Source organism: Athalia rosae, chromosome 2, assembly GCF_917208135.1.
Source record: "Athalia rosae chromosome 2, iyAthRosa1.1, whole genome shotgun sequence".
NCBI lineage: Eukaryota > Metazoa > Arthropoda > Insecta > Hymenoptera > Athaliidae > Athalia > Athalia rosae.
In genome coordinates this window covers 30823358-30841383 of record NC_064027.1, presented here as the reverse complement: position 1 = coordinate 30841383, position 18026 = coordinate 30823358, and the positions used below count along the sequence as shown (strand labels likewise).

Sequence of the window (18026 nt, the reverse complement as noted above, 5' to 3'; positions counted from 1 at the left end):
CCAGGTGTATATATACAAGAAAGTATAATTATTATTCACGGTGGGAAATTGTACAGTTTAAGTGACGTTGACGCAAATATTTATGATAGAATGGAGGAAAAAGAAGAACCAACGTATATTTTGAAAGACAGTATTAAACCCAATTCGTCATTCGGCGAACGATTACGACTCTAGTAATTTCCGAACACGTTTCTTTAGCCCGGAATAAAGCATAAAATAAAAATGATCAATTACATAGAGAGAAATGATCTACCTATATCATCTAAATGCAAAATTTTAAAAAGCTATATGTTATTATACTATCACATTGTATCTATGAAGTTATCGCAATGTATGATTAACTATATTAGTGAACACAGAGCGAGTTATTATCATTTACAACGATCCGTGATGCCCGTTATTAAAACTGTTGGATCGTTATAAGGGAGAAATCACTATTGCGATCTCGCATCTGTAGATAGTAGGGCGATTACGTTATCTAAACACTCCTGACACTCTAATTCAACCATTGCAAGCAAGAGCGACTGCATCTGAGATCTCTGGGTGCAGTCACTCCTCGTTGAAATCTTCAAAGTTTCCAAAATCTTCTGAGTGAATAACTCTGAATAAGATTAATCTAGATTTTCAATGCATGCAATCGATGATGCGACAACCGTCGTTCTTTACTCTGATTGATAGAATTACTATATTATTAGACACGCTGGAGACTAGAAGTACTTTCCAATTTACATAGCCTAACGTTCTATACGGTTCTATATCCTTCTATGATCGAATTCAAAGTTTGTCTATTTCAACCGTTGTTCGCTCTATCGTTAATAAAAATCAGTTGCAATGCTAAATGAAAAGAATTTGGAAAAGAAAAACAAAAAAAAAAGCTTAAAAAAAGTAAAAAAATAAATAAAACAACTTTTCTCTGGTTTCACTTCCTTGTATTTATATTACGTAGGCATAATTATGATCTATTGTACGAATACATAGGTAATTAATTGTTAACTATACACATACTTGAATGTATATGTATAATTATATGAGATATAAATAGGTATATGGGACATTCCCCACGGAGTATCTGTATTAAAAATTGAAGGAATATATGATCTGACTGATTATTTTCACGTCGAATGTCCCATATATGTCGTACATCACGTATAAAAGTCATTTCTATTCTCGCATCGCTTATATTATAGCACGGATTTAAATCTTGATATGTATATGTATATTTATATGCCTATCATATATGTATCTATATACATATATTATGTCGTATTACATAAGTATGGTATTTGATAGCCAAGTAATAAGGTTTTGTTAGGAAAATTTGGATTACTCGAGAAAGTTCGTAATATGTCAGAAAGTGTTAAATTTATGTAAATAAACATTATGAAAATCCATTTCACTTGAGTATCAGTAGTGATATTCTCTTCTTTGGCAAAAAAAATAAGGTTCAAGATATACTCATACCCCTACCATAGGTGCAGCCCGAGGTGAAAAGAGTGAGGCACTTATTTTTCGAAATGTTTCACACAGAAGTATGAAAAACAAGAAAAAGGAATTCACTTCACTATTTCACAAAAATCACGTACTGTTTAGTACATTTCTCATTTTTATAACCTATTTCACCCAAAAGAAACGAACATAAGACCTATTGGACCCACACACACCAGAGGCAAGCGTTGACTGAAAATTCGAGGCAAGACAATTTGTATAACTCGGCTAAGAAAACAAAGTCTACATGATAGACTTCCGTTTGAACAGTGTGACTTGTTTATCGCCAGATAAAATAGAAGTTTCATTTCATTACAGCATGGTTGAATTATTCCCGAACTTCAACGTACTAAACCCCTGCGCATCTCTGGCTCAAGGTAGAGCGTAAATTCAAAAGAATATACATATAAATGAAGAAATATAAACTTAGAAGTATACAAACCATAATTTTGAAATAAAGTTTCGTTGAGACCAACGAATTCAAGTCTGAATTCGTTGGTTGAGACGTCATCTTCAGCGTCGATACCTGCAAATATCTGAAAAAAATCACTTCTAAAACTAAAACGAGTCTTTCTGGTTACTTTCACGTAAACCTCACGTATTCATAATCAGTCACCTTTCGCTCGTTCTCTAGCCCGATATAAAAAACACAAATTCGAAATATCCAACCCCTCAAATTCGTTTTCCTTCATTTCCCAGACGTCGTACGCACGTCGTACGTACCAACGTACTACCAACGAACCTTTACATTGCTTTTGGTTCCCGTGTCGGCATCTTACCATCCCAGGCCGAACCACAGCCCTGGGGGCTGTCCAAGAACGTCATACGTTGTCTGCTGTTCGTCGTCCTTGACTCTCTCGTCTCTCAGCTCTTTGGAATACGTCAATTAAAATTGCCATCCAAGATCACCAGACATCGAGCAAACGTTGCAAGGCTGATTGAAGGCAAGAGAGGCTTCATTCGTCGGGTAGCTTCATATTTCTTAAGTTATAATCAGTCTCTCATTCGTCTCTGTCCATTTCAATCTCTACCGCTCACACCATGCTCAAGGTAATAAATCTGCCAGATTTTCACTTTCACGTACAAAGCCTAGGTATTATTAATACTTTGTCTTGAATTGTGCTTTCATTTTTAGTCAGCTCTAAGTGGAATAGCTAGGCGTTCCTTCTCTACGTCAAAATGGGCCGCAGCACAGCAGGTAAGCTTACAAGATCCAGATTTGATAATCCTGACTTAACCTTAACGTCCAGGTATCTTCTGCTACGCGACACTAGCCTCTTCAGAAAAACTTGCCTCGTTTTGATGATTTTATTATTTCAAATCATCAATCTGTGAAGGGGGCTTTGTTTTCTTGAAACTCTCGGATAGATGTTAGATTAGTTGATTGATATTGTACTCGATGGACAGATGAATATCATCTGAAGGTCAACCGAGGTCAATCCACCTGCGCGTTCATTTTAGTTCCATGGAATCCTGGAAAATGATATCGTCAGCGTTTTTATTTACTGGATTCATTTTTTGTGCCTGGAATGCGTACGATGTACTTACACACCTGTACACACAACAGAAAATCGAATGAATCGCAACTGAATCCAAGAATAACCACATGCGGCCATGCTGAGCTCATATTTGTTCAATGTAATTATTGAAATAAAATGGACATTGTAGTATTCTTGACAATCCTGAATTTAGTTTTGCGGGGAGACATTTGCAATCATAAATTCTTGTCCATCTTTGTTGAAGTTTGAAGATGTAATTGTGGAGTTGGAATACTTGAGATCCGTTGCAATAAATTTTTGCAAAGAAATTGAACAGGTTTTTTGCAGATGACAGTGAGAGATGCATTGAACTCGGCATTAGACGAGGAAATGGAAAGAGATGACAGAGTTTTTTTACTCGGCGAAGAAGTTGCCATGTACGACGGAGCCTATAAAGTCTCCAGGGGACTTTGGAAAAAGTATGGAGACAAGAGAGTCATCGACACGCCCATCACGGAAATAGGGTTTGCTGGAGTTGCGGTCGGAGCTGCAATGGTAGGAATTTTGAGATGAAGAAGTATAGAATTATAGGAGATTAGAAGTAAGAACTATTTTTCTCAATCCGAGTGGAGAACAGCATAATCGTAAAAACAGATGCTTATTTTCATCTTTTAGGCTGGCCTCAGACCGATCTGCGAGTTCATGACATTCAATTTCTCTATGCAAGCCATAGACCATGTGATCAATTCTGCCGCAAAGACATTCTATATGTCGGCAGGACAGGTAAATGTGCCAATAGTATTCAGAGGCCCAAATGGCGCTGCTGCTGGCGTGGCTGCACAGCATTCTCAGTGCTATGGAGCCTGGTACAGCCATTGTCCAGGACTGAAGGTAGTTTCTCCTTACAATAGCGAAGATGCTAAAGGATTGTTGAAGGCTGCTATCAGAGATCCTGACCCAGTTGTTGTTTTGGAGAACGAATTGCTCTACGGTGTTCAATATCCTATGTCCGATGAGGCTTTGTCAAAAGACTTTGTCTTGCCGATTGGAAAAGCGAAAATCGAGCGGTCTGGAAACCACGTTACCATCGTAGCACATTCTATGGCTGTTCAAAATGCTCTCGAAGGAGCTAATGAGCTTGCCGCAAAAGGCATTGAGGCCGAAGTAATCAATCTTCGATCTTTGAGGCCATTGGACATCGATACTGTCATACAATCAGTGATTAAGACTCACCATTTGATCACCGTCGAACAGGGATGGCCACATTGTGGAATCGGCGCGGAAGTAGCGGCAAGAATTATGGAGAGTGAGTATTATGTCACTCGTGTTAAACCTTCTGGCAAAACATGGCTTTCAGTCACGTGATGAATATTATATCTCTTGGAAATTACAGGTGAAGCCTTTTACCACCTCGACGCGCCAGTGATCCGTCTAGCAGCAGTAGACTGTCCGCTGCCATACGCTAAGACATTGGAGGCAGCTTCTCTTCCTCAGACATCGGATGTGGTAAACGTAGTGAACAAAATGCTAGGTGTATCCCAGTAACGTCTGTCACCTACCTAGGTCCTCTAGTTACGTATCGTCGTTCCTCCTTTCAGAAAATCGAAAAAGGAATTCAATATTACTCAAAAACATAAAATAGATCGCAAACAAACCTTCCTGTTACTTGCCACGATCGAAAAGTAGAAAACCAGTGCACGGTACAATAATCCATTCTAAGTTTTGCGCAATAATTACACCCATACGCTAGCGAGTACAAGACACGAATCTATGTTACCGATATACGTTTCCTTATAAGCTGGTCTATAAGGCTGACTCACCCCCCAATGAAAAGAAGAACAACAAAAAAGACACTCGATTACTATCAATAATATTGTCACTCTTGTTACTATCCTGGTACTACTACTACTACTAGTAGCCGAACCAATGCGAACTTATGTTGTTGATAGTTATAAACGAACTATATATTATAGTAGACATTGTATATACTTGAAAATTAGTGAATTGTTAGATGACAAAAAAGGATATATATATATATATATATATATATATAGTAGGTATATTGTAAGAGAACGGAGTATCAAAATTAATTGATTTTCAATTGGATTGATGGCCAATGGGGTTGTGTGCGATAAATCGGACTCTCGGCTTGTATCGTTATCGTTTGGAAATGGTTTGAAGGAAAAGAAGGCCTAGCTATCCAACAACTTGCAATCGTGTTATTCTCTGTAACTTCGTACATGGAGGATGAGTTTTATTTAATACTTTCACAAGGAGCGATTTTTAACGACAAATAAAATTGGGAGTGAAGACTTTTTTCTGTGATACTCCGTACAGTTTGCTTTGATAATAATATGTGTTCGGAAGTGGCTGATGGCTGCTCCGAGGCAGCTGGCCATAATCTAAGATTTGGAACGGAACTCAGAAAAGATATTTTATTGTAGGTATGTGGCGCAAATCTAATATTTATTTAAAATACCCCCTCCCCTCTTGCCCCTCAAATAACTGAATAAATAAATTTTCAAAAAAATACAAAACCACAAGAGCGCATAGTTTCATTATACAGCGAGTAATAAAATTCTCATACCATGGAGATTAGAAAAAATGACCTTTCAAGTAGATCTCTTAGGTGGTAGTAATCGATTAGTGGGTACCAGCGATATGATACGTAAACATACATACATGTGTAGGTATGATCACTATTTACTATCACGTGGTTTGATCAGGGGTAGATAAATGAAGATAAATAAATAAAATGTGATAAAGGATTCATGGTATCATATTCTGACTGTTTTTGTAGTTAGTAATATCATAGTCATCAAGTTACTGTGAAATAAAGAACTTACGGACGATACATACGCAGCAAGCAGCTTGTCACTACTTTCATATAACGTTCAAATGCGTTCTTCAAATCAGCTTCCCTGAAAGTCAAAGATGAATTGATGAGTCCCAAGAGGACTAGATATCGCAAGCTTGGAAAAAGGAATCTGCAAGCCTGACTTGACAGAGATAGAACAGACACCTTTGGTATGGCTTTTTCTTTCAATTTATCGCAAACCATAAACATATCAAAACCGACTCGGAGAATAATAAAATAATTTGTTCATTCAAAATATTGTTGGAAATGTTTGAAAATGAATTGAATGTTAGTCAAAAGTTTGTACCTGAGGACATCCATGTCAAGAGCGCACTGAGTGTAAGCGCCGAGAAAATTGCGAAGGTCTGTGTGAGACCAGTTTACTTGTCGCCAAGGTTCTAAACATCTCTCGACAAGCTCCAAAAAAAAAGAGCGCAGCTCTCTGCTACGGTGAAGATTACATGCTATTCCGATAATTGCACGGGAATATGAACGGAAGTTCATGTCCAGTTCCTGGTAGGACCGTTCCAGCAATGTTGGCTTCAATTTAATGCAAACTAAACTGCAGTATAGAACAAAATAATGGGTGGGCATCTGTTGTTATGATAAATTCAGATGTCCGCAAATTCCAATCAAAAACTACCCCATCTGTTAATCTTTATCGTGAATTCGGAGATAATGCTTACTGTTTGTGGTGTTTGTCGTTTTCCAACAAAACTCTGCACTCTGGTAAATCCAACAAAAATTCTCTGTCCAAATCCGTATCAAAATATTCGGATCCTGTGTAGCGGTACGTCCATAAAGACATCATGATATTTGCACAGTGGTAAAGATCGGGAAACGTTAAGTATTGCAACTTCTTCTTGTTCATTTCAAATCGCATGCAAGCTATGAACACCACTGCTGCATAACGCCTAAATAATATTCAGATGTTCTATTATTTAGGTGATCTTCCAATAGATTAGAATAAATTTTCACCACAGCACAACTGATTTCAACGCATACACGTCAGGAATGTATGATTCCTCAATTTTACAGAGGCAATAGTATACATGTTCCCTGAAACTTTTGACGTGAAATGGGTTCTACTGTAGCTCCGAGGTTTAACGACTGAAATTTACTTCGCCAATTCCTCTGGCAGAAGGAAGTACTGTTTTATATTTGTGACTAAGGATCCAGGCAAGTCTTCTATAGCCTTCAAAACCCGTTTAACATTATCAAATTGCCTCCGGCAACTTTTCAATAAGACTCCGGTTTTCTCAGCTACTTCGTCAAGTTCTTTCCGATGTTTGGCGGATAATTTTTTGCCTAGAAAGTCACGCACAACTGCATCGTCAAACTCGTAATACCTATTGACAAGAACAGATACCTGTTGTTTCGATATCGCTAATCCAATCGCATTTTTTTATCTTCCACATTCTGCTCAACTTTGAAAAGAAGTGGTTGACTTTTCGAATTCTTCATGCACTAACACCAAACTTGAACACTCACATCTCTATCAACATTTGACTAGTCTGTGGTTCAATTTGAAAGGCCAATTGCTCCGATGCCAGCTGCAGCGGCATTTGAAGTAGCCTTTCCAGCAGGCTGTAGGTTCGGTAATGATCCAGGACATCCGATGCAACCAGCTCAATTGGTGCATTTGTTTGCTGGCAAATTCCTCTTAGGTTTAAAGTATTGACCGCTTCGCTTGCTGAAAGTAAGGACACAAAATGATGTTTGTTGAAGTGTGTTTGTTTTCATTATTCTTATTGAATGACTTACAAGAAAAACCGTCAACCCATAGTTGGTAAATTTCAGGATCAACAAGGGTGTAGTTACTGATAAAAACGTCTACTTCTGACAGCATTTTTACTGCCTAAGGTGCATGAAAATACCTTATTTCGTAAGGTTAAATTTGACTTACACCTCTGTGTTTAACCTACAAGGGATATAGCGCCTCCGTGCTACTACCGATAATAGATGATCACAAAAATTCAACCCTTCTGCAAGGACTAATTGATTCCCACTTTACATATCTAACCAAATTTCTAATTTTGGATCACTGAAATCAACAGCCTAATGCGGTTACACGCGATACCTCTTGGTTCTTCAAAGACCGACTTGGACCGACTGAAGAATAACGATGATGAAGATCAGTGGGGACCACTAGACAAGTGATATATGGACTAGATAGACGGATAGACTAGACCCCTTGGGACCCTATCCCTTTTTTTCTTCTCAAATTTCGTAAAATGATTGGTCGAGCATGGTTATAGAGTTCAGCGGGCAGTTTAAAATAGAATGACTTCTGCGCAATGTAAATCTTTCGCGCACGTTTTCCCCCCGTGTCAATGCGCTCTGTCATTCCTGGTCATTCCTAGTCATTCCACTCGTAGTGTTTCCACTGTGCTGTTAGTACACAAGAGTGAGGTTGGTTTTCCTCCAGGACTAGGCTGGTTGTCACAAAAAAACAATGGCACATTTTTTTGGTGAAGTAATCGAACCCGACTCACGATCTTTTTGGGATATCGAGGAAGTAGATGCTGCTCATTTGTAACTATTTCTTAACACTTTCGATAGTAATAACTAGTTATAAGTTATGTCTCATTATCAGTTTTCCTTGGGTCTGCCCTTAACGATGTGAAACTGTGATTTAATAGCGGTAGACAAATTCACTGAGAATTGAACGTGATATTTAAACAGATTTTTTATTTTTTTAGTACATATTCCCTGCAATGGGTCGGAGACAATACAATGCCGACCAAAATCAAGACTCTGATAATTGTCGAAGGAAGAGAAGCTACTGGTTAGTCGAACGCTCCGCTGAAATAACTATTGCTTCACAAATCCTGTACATTACTTTCCGGACTAGAACCATAGATTAACATTGATTTGTTACAGATTTCACTAGACAGTGCAGCCTAAAAGACACAAAAGAGATATGCATCATTGACCATGGAAAGTTCAAACCTTCTTTTATCTACAAAATGAGCAGTAATCCGGATTTGTATGTTTTTCTTGTGGGTCCAGAATTAAACGCGAAACATGCGACTGAATTTACTCTCGCAGTAAGTTTTGCTAAATTGTGAACTTAGAAATTCAGAAGATTGCTAAGAACCATAGCAAAGTATAGACATTAAAGTTCAATCATTTTTCCAAATTAATGTTGCCCCACCACTAACGTATTTTTGATTTTTTTTCATTCAGATAAAAGACTTTCTGTTTGCTGCGGGAGAAATAATAACGATAAACTGTCAGCATATATCTTCCTACAAGTGTGACCCCAACACATTGGCATCATCAACATCTTTTCTAAGAAGGCTGAGTACAAGAAACTCTACAGTCTTGTGGAAAGAGGTTGAGCGCATAAAGCAGCCCAATATTTTACACGGAATAGTTGCTGCAGGTTGGTTCATATATTTATTGCTTGTTTCTTATCGAAGGTGTTTTAAACCTCATAACAACGATAACGGTAAACACCATTCCAAGGAGCTGAAATTCCATGGTTTGCGGCGGCAGATATCAGTAGCCTTAATTAAAAGTATTCAAAGCCATGAAATTGGCTGTTTCAGTAATGTCGTATGCAGAGTTTATGGTTCTTCCTGCCACGGCTTACATTTTGTACGTTGAGGATTTTTCACTGGATTCACAAACAGCTCTACCACTCATAGAACTCTTTTCAAGAATCACTGGTGGTACTTTACATAAGACCGTTTTCAAACCAAGTAGCTTTAGTATTGCAGGCAATCTTTACATGTGAATCGCATTGTGTGATATCCAATTCCAAGTTAATATAACTTAAATATTTTTTCGATATTTATTCTTCTATTATTCCAGAATTGTTCCTATTTGATGGGTCACTACTAAATTGAAAGGTTCTGAGCTCGAATGAATCTGTGTTTTTTGATTTTCACTCTGCTTCGAATTATTTCCAAAAATATCCAAAATTGAAGTTATTATGCCTTTGGCAGGGTATCAGAATCTGATCAAATTTGGATAAAAGTTGATCGTCATACACATCATACATTCATTCAATATTCATAACATCTGAAAATATCATCAAAACAAAACGGATAATAGACAATCAGGAGATAGATTTTACTTGCAAATACTTGAACGCTGTCCTCGACCCGCATTTATTTTATCATAAAAATTAAGTGGCTACACAATACAGTGGAAAAACCGATATTCAATTCCGAATTGTCAATCGATTAGGGTGGATAATATGCTCTTTGGGTGGTAGTGGGTGGAGCAGGATTTCCAGGTTGGAAATAAGTGGTACCAGTGGGATAGGGAAATGGTTGAAATGCAGGAGGAGGAGCGAGAGCAGTGGTTGGGGGTCGGATGGAGCCTGACGAATTTAGATGATGCATAGTTGAGACTATATGATTGATTGTTGTCACTGATGGCGGAGGCACGGATATGTTTGTCGGTGGAAACACTGGGGGGTAGGCCGTTGAAGATGGAGCAAATGTTGTCGGGTAGGGGGGAAAATGCGCGGAAATTTCGAGTGCCTTGGAACCATCGGTAACCTCCGCGCTTGATGAACCATTCATAGTCCCAGGAACAACTTCGGGTTTTACTAGTTTGCTTGGAGTTGCTGTAGAGAGAACAGTAATGAGAAATCGGAGGAAGCGAATGTCAGGTGAGTAAGAGCAATCATCGCAGATATTCCACATAAACTTTGGTCCTTCATACCTGGTGCACTAGAAGCAGCGTCATTCGCTGTAGGGATAGCAGCCCATTCTCTGTTTGCTTCGTGCGTGGAGATGAGAGGAGGAGAATCCGGAGCCTTGGCATTGTTGGCTTGCGAATAGAGGTCCAAGACTTGGTGGCAAATATCTGTAATTAAGAGAACTGGAAAGTAACTAACTGGCGAAACAATCAGGTCTGACTCGATTGCATGTTGACGTATACAAACCCTCTAACAAATCCATGGTTACATCTTCAACAAACATATCCCACCATCGCAGATGCTTGGGAAGTCTGCCGTTCCAGTCAACTACTTCAAACTTGCTCAGCTTTCCAGCCAGGTACATCAGTGCAACGGCTATAATCTCTGGTTCCCACTGCAGTGACAGGGTAGTACATAGGCTGGAATAATTGTTTGTAAAAAAAATGTAGAAAAGAAAGTTGATGTAATCAAGTATAATAGCTTTCTCTTCACCTGTCATTCACAAAAGTCCATGCCATCTGTACCATCTTTTGAAGTTTGTTTTTGTCACCTGAAATCAGTGAAATTACAAACCCATTAGTAGATGTTACACCTGCGTCGGATGCAAAATAGTACACAAAACAACAAATATTTGCACACTAACCTTTCAGACATTTTGCATATTTCAATAAGTAACTATATGGATGTTCGACTTGCAGGTCGAATTTTATAGTCTGTAAAAGAATTCTTTCAAGTGTCATCACCTCCTCCTGTCCACAAAAAATTTAGATGGCAAGTTAATGTTTGTCCAAAAAGCTATTATCTGGGAATTGAAAAATAGAAAAACATGTGCACTACGTGCCTTAGGATCTTCACCAAATGTCATGAACTTCTGTTCACTCAGTAGGGTTTTTGCTGTTTTTATAATATCTTTGCACTTCTTTGGCGTTTCTTCGACTTTGCCGGCAAGAAATAAGCAGCAGCAGGCGGTGACCTATTGAAAAATGAACTAATTCAAAGAATTGTACAGGTACATTATGTTTTTCATGGACTTATGACAACTGAGGATCTTACGTATCTCGGGAAATTCTTGAACGAGTGGAACATGTAGAATCTGTGAAAGTAGACAACGCCAGTTGCCATGGTGTTGTAGCCCAGATCCATTTTTGTGCCAGTATCAATGATAAACCTTGCTCCTTCTTTTCGATACCGACACTCTGTCTCATAATCGATGCCATCCTGAATCGAGGGCGTATTTCGTAGCTCTTTTTTTTCATAGTACCAGCATGGCATGATGAAAAACTAAACCAATATTTGTTAATGTCTTCGGAGTAACTGTTGATGAGTGAAAACACTGTTTTTTTAAATTTTATATTAAAATTCCAATTATTATGTGCCAAAAGGACAACGAAATCAATTTTTTCATCGACTGGTGAGCATTTTTTAGCGAGTTCAGCAGTTATTTCTAGGAATTGTGGTAATAAAACACGACTGGCATAGGTGAAACGATGGAAATAGGCGCGGATTGATGAGATATTTAAGGTTACGAATTTAGAATTTTTGATTTCTTACCCAAGTGCAGCTTTCGTATCAGTACAATGAACCACTGCGTCCTATTTGGATGATTCGTGGCTCAGAACTTAATATTGTACTAATAATTACAACCATTATTTGTACCAAGCGTAGAGAAAAGGTACGTAAGATCAAGGGCAGAAATTGCAGTCTACTGCAATATAATCACAATGTGCAATGTGATGTCTGTCACCCGCGGTGGTTGATTTGTGTACTATGCGGTGGTACGTGTTTACCGAACCCTTTACATCTGTCAATATATTATAACCAATAAATGCCGGGTTTGCGATTGCCGAAAACTCGAGAAATACGGCCTGATAACATTTTCTCAAGAGTATCGTAATGTATTCATGAACCATCACTATAAAACGAAGTAAATTCTTCAAGTAAAATAATAATTCATGGCATCAAAATTGGGAGTAAAAGATGTCTGATGCCTTTGAAGAGATTCAGGCGATAAAAATCAAAAGGAACAGTCTACGAGAAAAATTACAGAAACGAAAGCGAGAGAGGCATGAATTATTTACTCTCACATCGTCTCCATCTCCTTCTGAATCCCTTGCAGCAGGTAGGCTAGCTATAATTTTCATTTTTGTAAATTCGTACTTGTCCCTGTTTACAATCGCTTTTTACAATGCCCAATTGGTGTTTCGTTTTATAGACACATCGACGCCCAACACCAAGTCAGAACTTGACGGGTACGAGCAAGATGTTCTCCAAATCTTACACGAATCTGCCTCAAATCTACCAATCCCGTCTACTGATATCGTTGAGCAGCTCAGAAAAACCCTTAACGTGGAAATATCGTTCTCAGATATCAACAAACTGCTTGAGAAATTGTCGGCGCAGAACATTGTTCGGTAACTGAATTATTTCTACTTTTTTGATAATTTAAAAATGTATCTTGACCATTTTATGCTTCTATAGAATCAAAGAGATCACAGAGAACGATGTTGTCGGGTATACGATTTTGTCCATGTCTGAAACTAATTCTCAGGCAGAGTTGTTGGACTTGGACAATGAGGTAGTATCAGAGAAGAATCTTGTAGGTGATGTAAGTAATGAAGGTCCGCCAGATAAACAGATCAAGTTAGACAAGAAGAACACAGAGGATATCATGTCCCTAATATCCATGCCTACTATAAGAGAAAAAGAGAGTAAAAAGGTTGGGGAACAAATCCTTGACCTTTTATCAAAGCAAACTTCGAAGGAAAAGTCTCTGGCAGAACGCTTTAGGTCCCAGGGAGGTGCCCAAGTTATGGAATTTTGTCCCCATGGCACACGAACTGATTGCCTGAAACTGAATGTGCAGACTGGAACTGCGAATGAAAAATGCAAGAAGCTCCATTTTAAAAAAATTTTACAGAACCACACAGACGAGTCATTGGGAGATTGCAGTTTTTTGAATACCTGCTTTCATATGGATACTTGCAAGTAATAACATATGATCCCATGTACAATATCTTATTATTGCGTATGATTCTCACATTTGCAAATACTTTGGTAAATCCATTTTCTATGTATTATGTAGGTATGTTCACTACGAAGTGGATGGTCCTACTGCTCAGCCAAAGGATCAGGGTGAAATTGACGTGACTAGGGGTATCACTGTCACTAAAACTACGATACAGGATGTCAAGACTACAAGTAACAATAATGGCTCAACGGGTGGCTCAGAACTAACACTTTATCCCCCTCAATGGATTCAGTGTGATTTGAGATATCTGGACATGACGGTATTGGGAAAGTTTGCCGTGATAATGGCAGACCCACCTTGGGACATCCACATGGAACTTCCATATGGTACAATGTCGGATGACGAGATGCGCCAGCTCGGCATTCCTGCACTTCAAGATGAGGGTCTTCTATTCCTGTGGGTCACCGGACGTGCGATGGAATTGGGCAGAGAATGTCTACAACTTTGGGGGTACGATAGGGTGGATGAAATTATTTGGGTCAAGACAAATCAGCTGCAGCGTATCATAAGAACTGGCAGAACGGGGCACTGGCTCAACCATGGAAAAGAGCACTGCCTAGTAGGGATGAAAGGTTCCCCTCGGGTGAACAGGGGCTTGGACAGTGATGTGATAGTTGCCGAAGTAAGAGCGACAAGTCATAAACCAGACGAAATTTATGGTATCATAGAGCGTATGAGCCCCGGAACAAGAAAGATTGAATTATTTGGCAGACCACACAATGTTCAGCCAAACTGGATAACCTTAGGTAATCAAGTGGACGGTGTGCGATTGATCGACCCACAACTCATAAAAGCTTTTAAAAAACGATATCCCGATGGAAATTCTATGAAGCCAACTAAATCGTAGTGGGTCCATTGCATTACTTTTAGCTACAGAGTAAGTAAACTCATTCATTATACCCACAATTAGATAATTGTAGTATTACCTATATTTTGGAGAATTTACAACGGATGTTAAAAACCTGTTTTTTACAAAAAATAAAAAAAACCTAATAATACGTAAAGTCGATGCGCTGTTGCCCAGACCTCGTTTGTTTCTCAAAACTTGAAATTTAATCAAATTTTTGAACATCAATATAGGTATATCTATTAAGATCAATGTTTATATCATTGACTTTTATTCGTCCTAAACGTTATTAAGAAATCTTTTTATTTACAACGAAATTATTAAACTGATCTGGAATAGGTAAGTGCAAATGACACGTAACTAGCAATCTACCACGGCCGGTATATTTCGACACACTGGAAAGAAATAAATCTCCAGAGTGTTAATGTTCATCGGATTATCTATTTTGTACATTGCTCACATTGCTCATGACTCTGTTGTCCTGACTTTTCTGTTTTCGATAAATGAACACCTCACGTTCATTCTATTATACAATCTGTAAATTTAAAACTCACTACACTGGCCCAAGGGCTGATGTGCAAATCGTGTAATTACTGTAAAAAATAAACCATTTCATTTCCTACGCTTCTCATTTCACATGTTTGAGATAAGCACCCGATACCTCACATTACGGTATTAAAACATCCTGCACAGTTTGCTTTAAAAAAAAGCGGAGACTACTCGATTACTGCTAAAAACTAACTGAAACTGCTTCTGAAATTTACCCACTAAAAATTATATGCTATTCAAATTGTAACTGATGTAATAGGTACTGCTGTTAAAAGAAATTCATTTTCATAGTTTGAGAAAGAGTAAAAAAGAACAAGAATCAGAATGAAAGTGGAATAAAACTGCATGTGAAATAGCTGTTTATGCTCTTAAATATGTTACACATTGGAAGTTGAAAATAGATTTTACATATGCTAGAAATTTTTAAAATACTGAAAATAAGGAAACAAAACAGTACGTTCACCAGCAAAAGTTGACAAACTTATGCATTAAATTTTCTCTATGCATAAAACTATTTCCTTGCTTTTTACTCAACTTTCGGTTTTTTTTTTGTGGAACACTCTTTCAGTGAACTTTGAAATATAAACTAAGAACTAAATTTTGGTGCCAGTCGGTAGTACATATTTGACTGCGGTAAGTTTTTTTTAAGTTGATCAAATCTGTAACTTGGAACGTTCATCACAAATCGACCAATCTCTAAATCTGAAAATCTACTTGCACCGAGAACTTATACCTTCCTCAGATTCTGCAATTGCTTGAAAATTATTGTATTATTTATACCCGACAGTCATTGTTCATGAAGTCGTTTCCATGTGTAATTCATACCAATTGTTGTTTTACCGTCACACCAGACCGATACTACTTCTTTTCACTCTAAGAATGATTTTCCTGCTGCATAGATCTCCTAAGGACTTCCTTTTCTTGTTTGTCTTCAAATTTGGAGATGGAAGCAGGCCTGATTCATTAGGTGTTTCGTCCATGTTTTCTTTAGTCGACATGTACAAATCTGTATCTGTATCTGTATTCGTGTTCCGTATTCTGCGAAGAGATTCCAGCCAATGTCGTTTGGAATGTTCATCCTCGGTGCTCAACGTGTGTTCTCCAATTTTAAATCCATTTGAATACAATTTTTGATTGCTCCCAATATCTGGCTGAAATTTTAACTCTCCACTCGTTATAACGGGAAAACAGGGGTTGCATTTCCGTCCCAATCTTCTAGCCGGGCGAGTCAATACGAAACAATTGTCAAACAGAAAGCAGTGAAGTTTCTGAAAAACCATGAACAGCATCCAAAATTGAAACAGATTAATTTTCAAAATGTCACAGATATTAATAGCGGCATCTAGATAGTCAACACCGCTTCTTGGTACATCAATCCGAAGCTAAGGTGGAAGGCATTGGTAAAATTTGAAGAGATAAATAAAATTTGAGCATACCGTTCCTCTAGCATCCCTCAGCAATCCTTCCGTGATCAATTCGGCAGCTTTTTCTATGGATTTATTTGGATCATGAACTGGAGAGGGGTTGATTCTGCTCTGCGCTAGTTGGCACTCCGACATTCCAATTCCTTGATCGATTTCAATCAATAATTTCGATAGTATTCCACTGGCTTTTCTGAGTAAAGTCTGATCTGAATGATTAGACGAGGTGTGCCTGAGAATTTCATTCACCAGCAGGGGATATTTAACGACTCTTGAACGAGGAACATCCAAATATGTCCAAAGATCTACAGATCGTGGTGCTGAAGTTTTTTTCTTCAAAAAGTCTTCAAAACGCTTGTTTGTCACTCGTTTTGCATCCAGCAAATGTCTCACCCACACTTGTGTCTTACATCTGTCGATGTAGCATTCCGCAAGACTTGGCAGCTGTAAAAAATATAACAGTCACAGAAAATTTTTAAATGTTTGTCAAATATGGATAAAAAATTAGATGTGTTGCATTGAAGAACATTTGGAACATCGATAGAAAATGGAGCTAATCATGAGAAGAGGAGGCATTCCAAATATTTCCTCCAAGTCTGATCCACCATTCACGCATATAAAAATGCAATACAAACCCAATTGATCAGAGTGGTGCCAACCACCTTTGTAAATCCTGATGCGTCTCGTAGATCGACTAATTCATCTCTCAGTCTGCTGTGTAAGTCGATAAGGCTTGAAATATCTCCAAAAAGAGTGGAGAGCTCGCCAGGTGTCAAAATATTGGCATTGAGTAGTGGCTCATAGTAAATTTCTCTGAGATTATTGAGATCGTGAAGGAGGACTTCTTCTCCACAAAATAATTCATAGATTGCTTCTTGACGTTTTATTTCTCTCCGGCTCAAACTTTTATCCAATTGACCCCCACATTTACCTTCTGCAATATCGACAATCCAGCTGCGAATAGACAACTGATCTAGCCTCTCTGTATTGACTTTCGACAATCTGTGGAATTTCATTTTGGCGACATAAGTATAACAGAAAACAACGAATTCGAAATCGATATCTAAAGATTCTACAATATCTCAAAACAATATCGTTACCTTTCTTCAATAGTTTTTGTATTCGTTTCTTCTCCAAGGAGAGAGATGTCCGCATGAGAGATTTGAGAACCAAATGACCTCTGCAGAACACTAGTGAATTTGTTTGGCGTAGATGAACTAGAAGAGGATGAAGACAAAGTGAAAAGACTGGTCGCCACCTCTGTTATCCTCCGTCTCTTCTTCTTTTTCAAGCTCTCACATCCCATGGATATATCCATTGAATTCACACTTGCTGCATCACTATTTCTACGCTTTCTTGAGCGCTAAGAGAGTTTAAAACTTACAATGAATCAACGCCAAAAACTCTGCCCTGAGCACCATAAATGACAAAGAACAGACAAAGCAACTTACCATCCAAAATCGCTTTTGGGGCTCCGGGAGACGATCTTTGATTGAAATATCGTGATGTTCATCCATTCTTGTTTTATTTTGTATATTTTATCTTCGAGAGGAGTCAGCGTGCGGAAATTGGGATTTTCGAAAGACATGTGCTGGTAACGCAGAACCTTAGGCCAATCCGCAAATGGATCTGACGGAACGTCAGCTATTATAGTAGTTGAAACATAAACATAACATGAAGCAGGCTTCCTAGTATCTGCTTCAG

General features: G+C 38.3%; 6 protein-coding genes and 1 long non-coding RNA gene across 10 annotated transcripts; 3 read left to right on the top strand and 4 right to left on the bottom strand.

The window, feature by feature from the left end:
- Positions 1-853: 853 nt before the first annotated feature.
- LOC125499988 lies at positions 854-3179 on the bottom strand. The gene is made up of 2 exons (XR_007277154.1): positions 3038-3179; positions 854-2958 (listed from the first exon to the last, which is right to left on the bottom strand). It is a non-coding gene; the product is annotated as an uncharacterized LOC125499988 (long non-coding RNA).
- On the top strand, positions 2193-5506 carry LOC105688237 (pyruvate dehydrogenase E1 component subunit beta, mitochondrial). The gene is made up of 5 exons (XM_012404378.3): positions 2193-2535; positions 2621-2683; positions 3312-3518; positions 3639-4269; positions 4357-5506. Exons 1-5 carry the CDS (start codon positions 2527-2529, stop codon positions 4506-4508), a joined length of 1062 nt encoding a protein of 353 aa, XP_012259801.1. The 5' UTR covers positions 2193-2526; the 3' UTR covers positions 4509-5506.
- Positions 5178-7955, bottom strand: LOC105688236 (acidic fibroblast growth factor intracellular-binding protein). Of its 2 annotated transcripts, none has more exons than XM_048650841.1 (6): positions 7585-7955; positions 7312-7513; positions 6942-7169; positions 6507-6734; positions 6128-6382; positions 5178-5884 (listed from the first exon to the last, which is right to left on the bottom strand). In XM_048650841.1, exons 1-6 carry the CDS (start codon positions 7667-7669, stop codon positions 5806-5808), a joined length of 1077 nt encoding a protein of 358 aa, XP_048506798.1. In that variant the 5' UTR covers positions 7670-7955; the 3' UTR covers positions 5178-5805. The 2 variants fall into 2 exon arrangements, with proteins under 2 accessions (XP_048506798.1, XP_048506799.1); XM_048650842.1 differs by having other exon boundaries at positions 7727-7954.
- LOC105688238 (proteasome assembly chaperone 1) lies at positions 5851-9618 on the top strand. 2 transcript variants are annotated; one of them, XM_048650844.1, is made up of 5 exons: positions 5851-5990; positions 8523-8608; positions 8704-8870; positions 9010-9208; positions 9375-9618. In XM_048650844.1, exons 2-5 carry the CDS (start codon positions 8557-8559, stop codon positions 9560-9562), a joined length of 606 nt encoding a protein of 201 aa, XP_048506801.1. In that variant the 5' UTR covers positions 5851-5990; positions 8523-8556; the 3' UTR covers positions 9563-9618. The 2 variants fall into 2 exon arrangements, with proteins under 2 accessions (XP_048506801.1, XP_012259802.2); XM_012404379.3 differs by lacking the exon at positions 5851-5990 and adding an exon at positions 8113-8355.
- Positions 9619-9911: 293 nt separating this feature from the next.
- Positions 9912-12185, bottom strand: LOC105688235 (cyclin-K). Of its 2 annotated transcripts, none has more exons than XM_012404374.3 (8): positions 12029-12185; positions 11531-11758; positions 11319-11450; positions 11121-11226; positions 10970-11027; positions 10724-10896; positions 10501-10644; positions 9912-10402 (listed from the first exon to the last, which is right to left on the bottom strand). In XM_012404374.3, the coding sequence occupies exons 2-8, from the start codon at positions 11747-11749 to the stop codon at positions 10014-10016; spliced, it is 1221 nt and encodes a 406-aa protein (XP_012259797.1). In that variant the 5' UTR covers positions 11750-11758; positions 12029-12185; the 3' UTR covers positions 9912-10013. The 2 variants fall into 2 exon arrangements, with proteins under 2 accessions (XP_012259797.1, XP_048506792.1); XM_048650835.1 differs by having other exon boundaries at positions 11531-11791; positions 12029-12180.
- A 38-nt stretch (positions 12186-12223) lies between these two features.
- Positions 12224-14974, top strand: LOC105688229 (N6-adenosine-methyltransferase subunit METTL3). The gene is made up of 4 exons (XM_012404357.3): positions 12224-12596; positions 12690-12888; positions 12956-13462; positions 13560-14974. Exons 1-4 carry the CDS (start codon positions 12455-12457, stop codon positions 14350-14352), a joined length of 1641 nt encoding a protein of 546 aa, XP_012259780.1. The 5' UTR covers positions 12224-12454; the 3' UTR covers positions 14353-14974.
- On the bottom strand, positions 14774-18008 carry LOC105688231 (rho guanine nucleotide exchange factor 3-like). Its single transcript, XM_012404360.3, has 5 exons — positions 17774-18008; positions 17423-17685; positions 16958-17324; positions 16338-16766; positions 14774-16169 (listed from the first exon to the last, which is right to left on the bottom strand). The coding sequence occupies exons 1-5, from the start codon at positions 17837-17839 to the stop codon at positions 15744-15746; spliced, it is 1551 nt and encodes a 516-aa protein (XP_012259783.2). The 5' UTR covers positions 17840-18008; the 3' UTR covers positions 14774-15743.
- Positions 18009-18026: the final 18 nt, after the last annotated feature.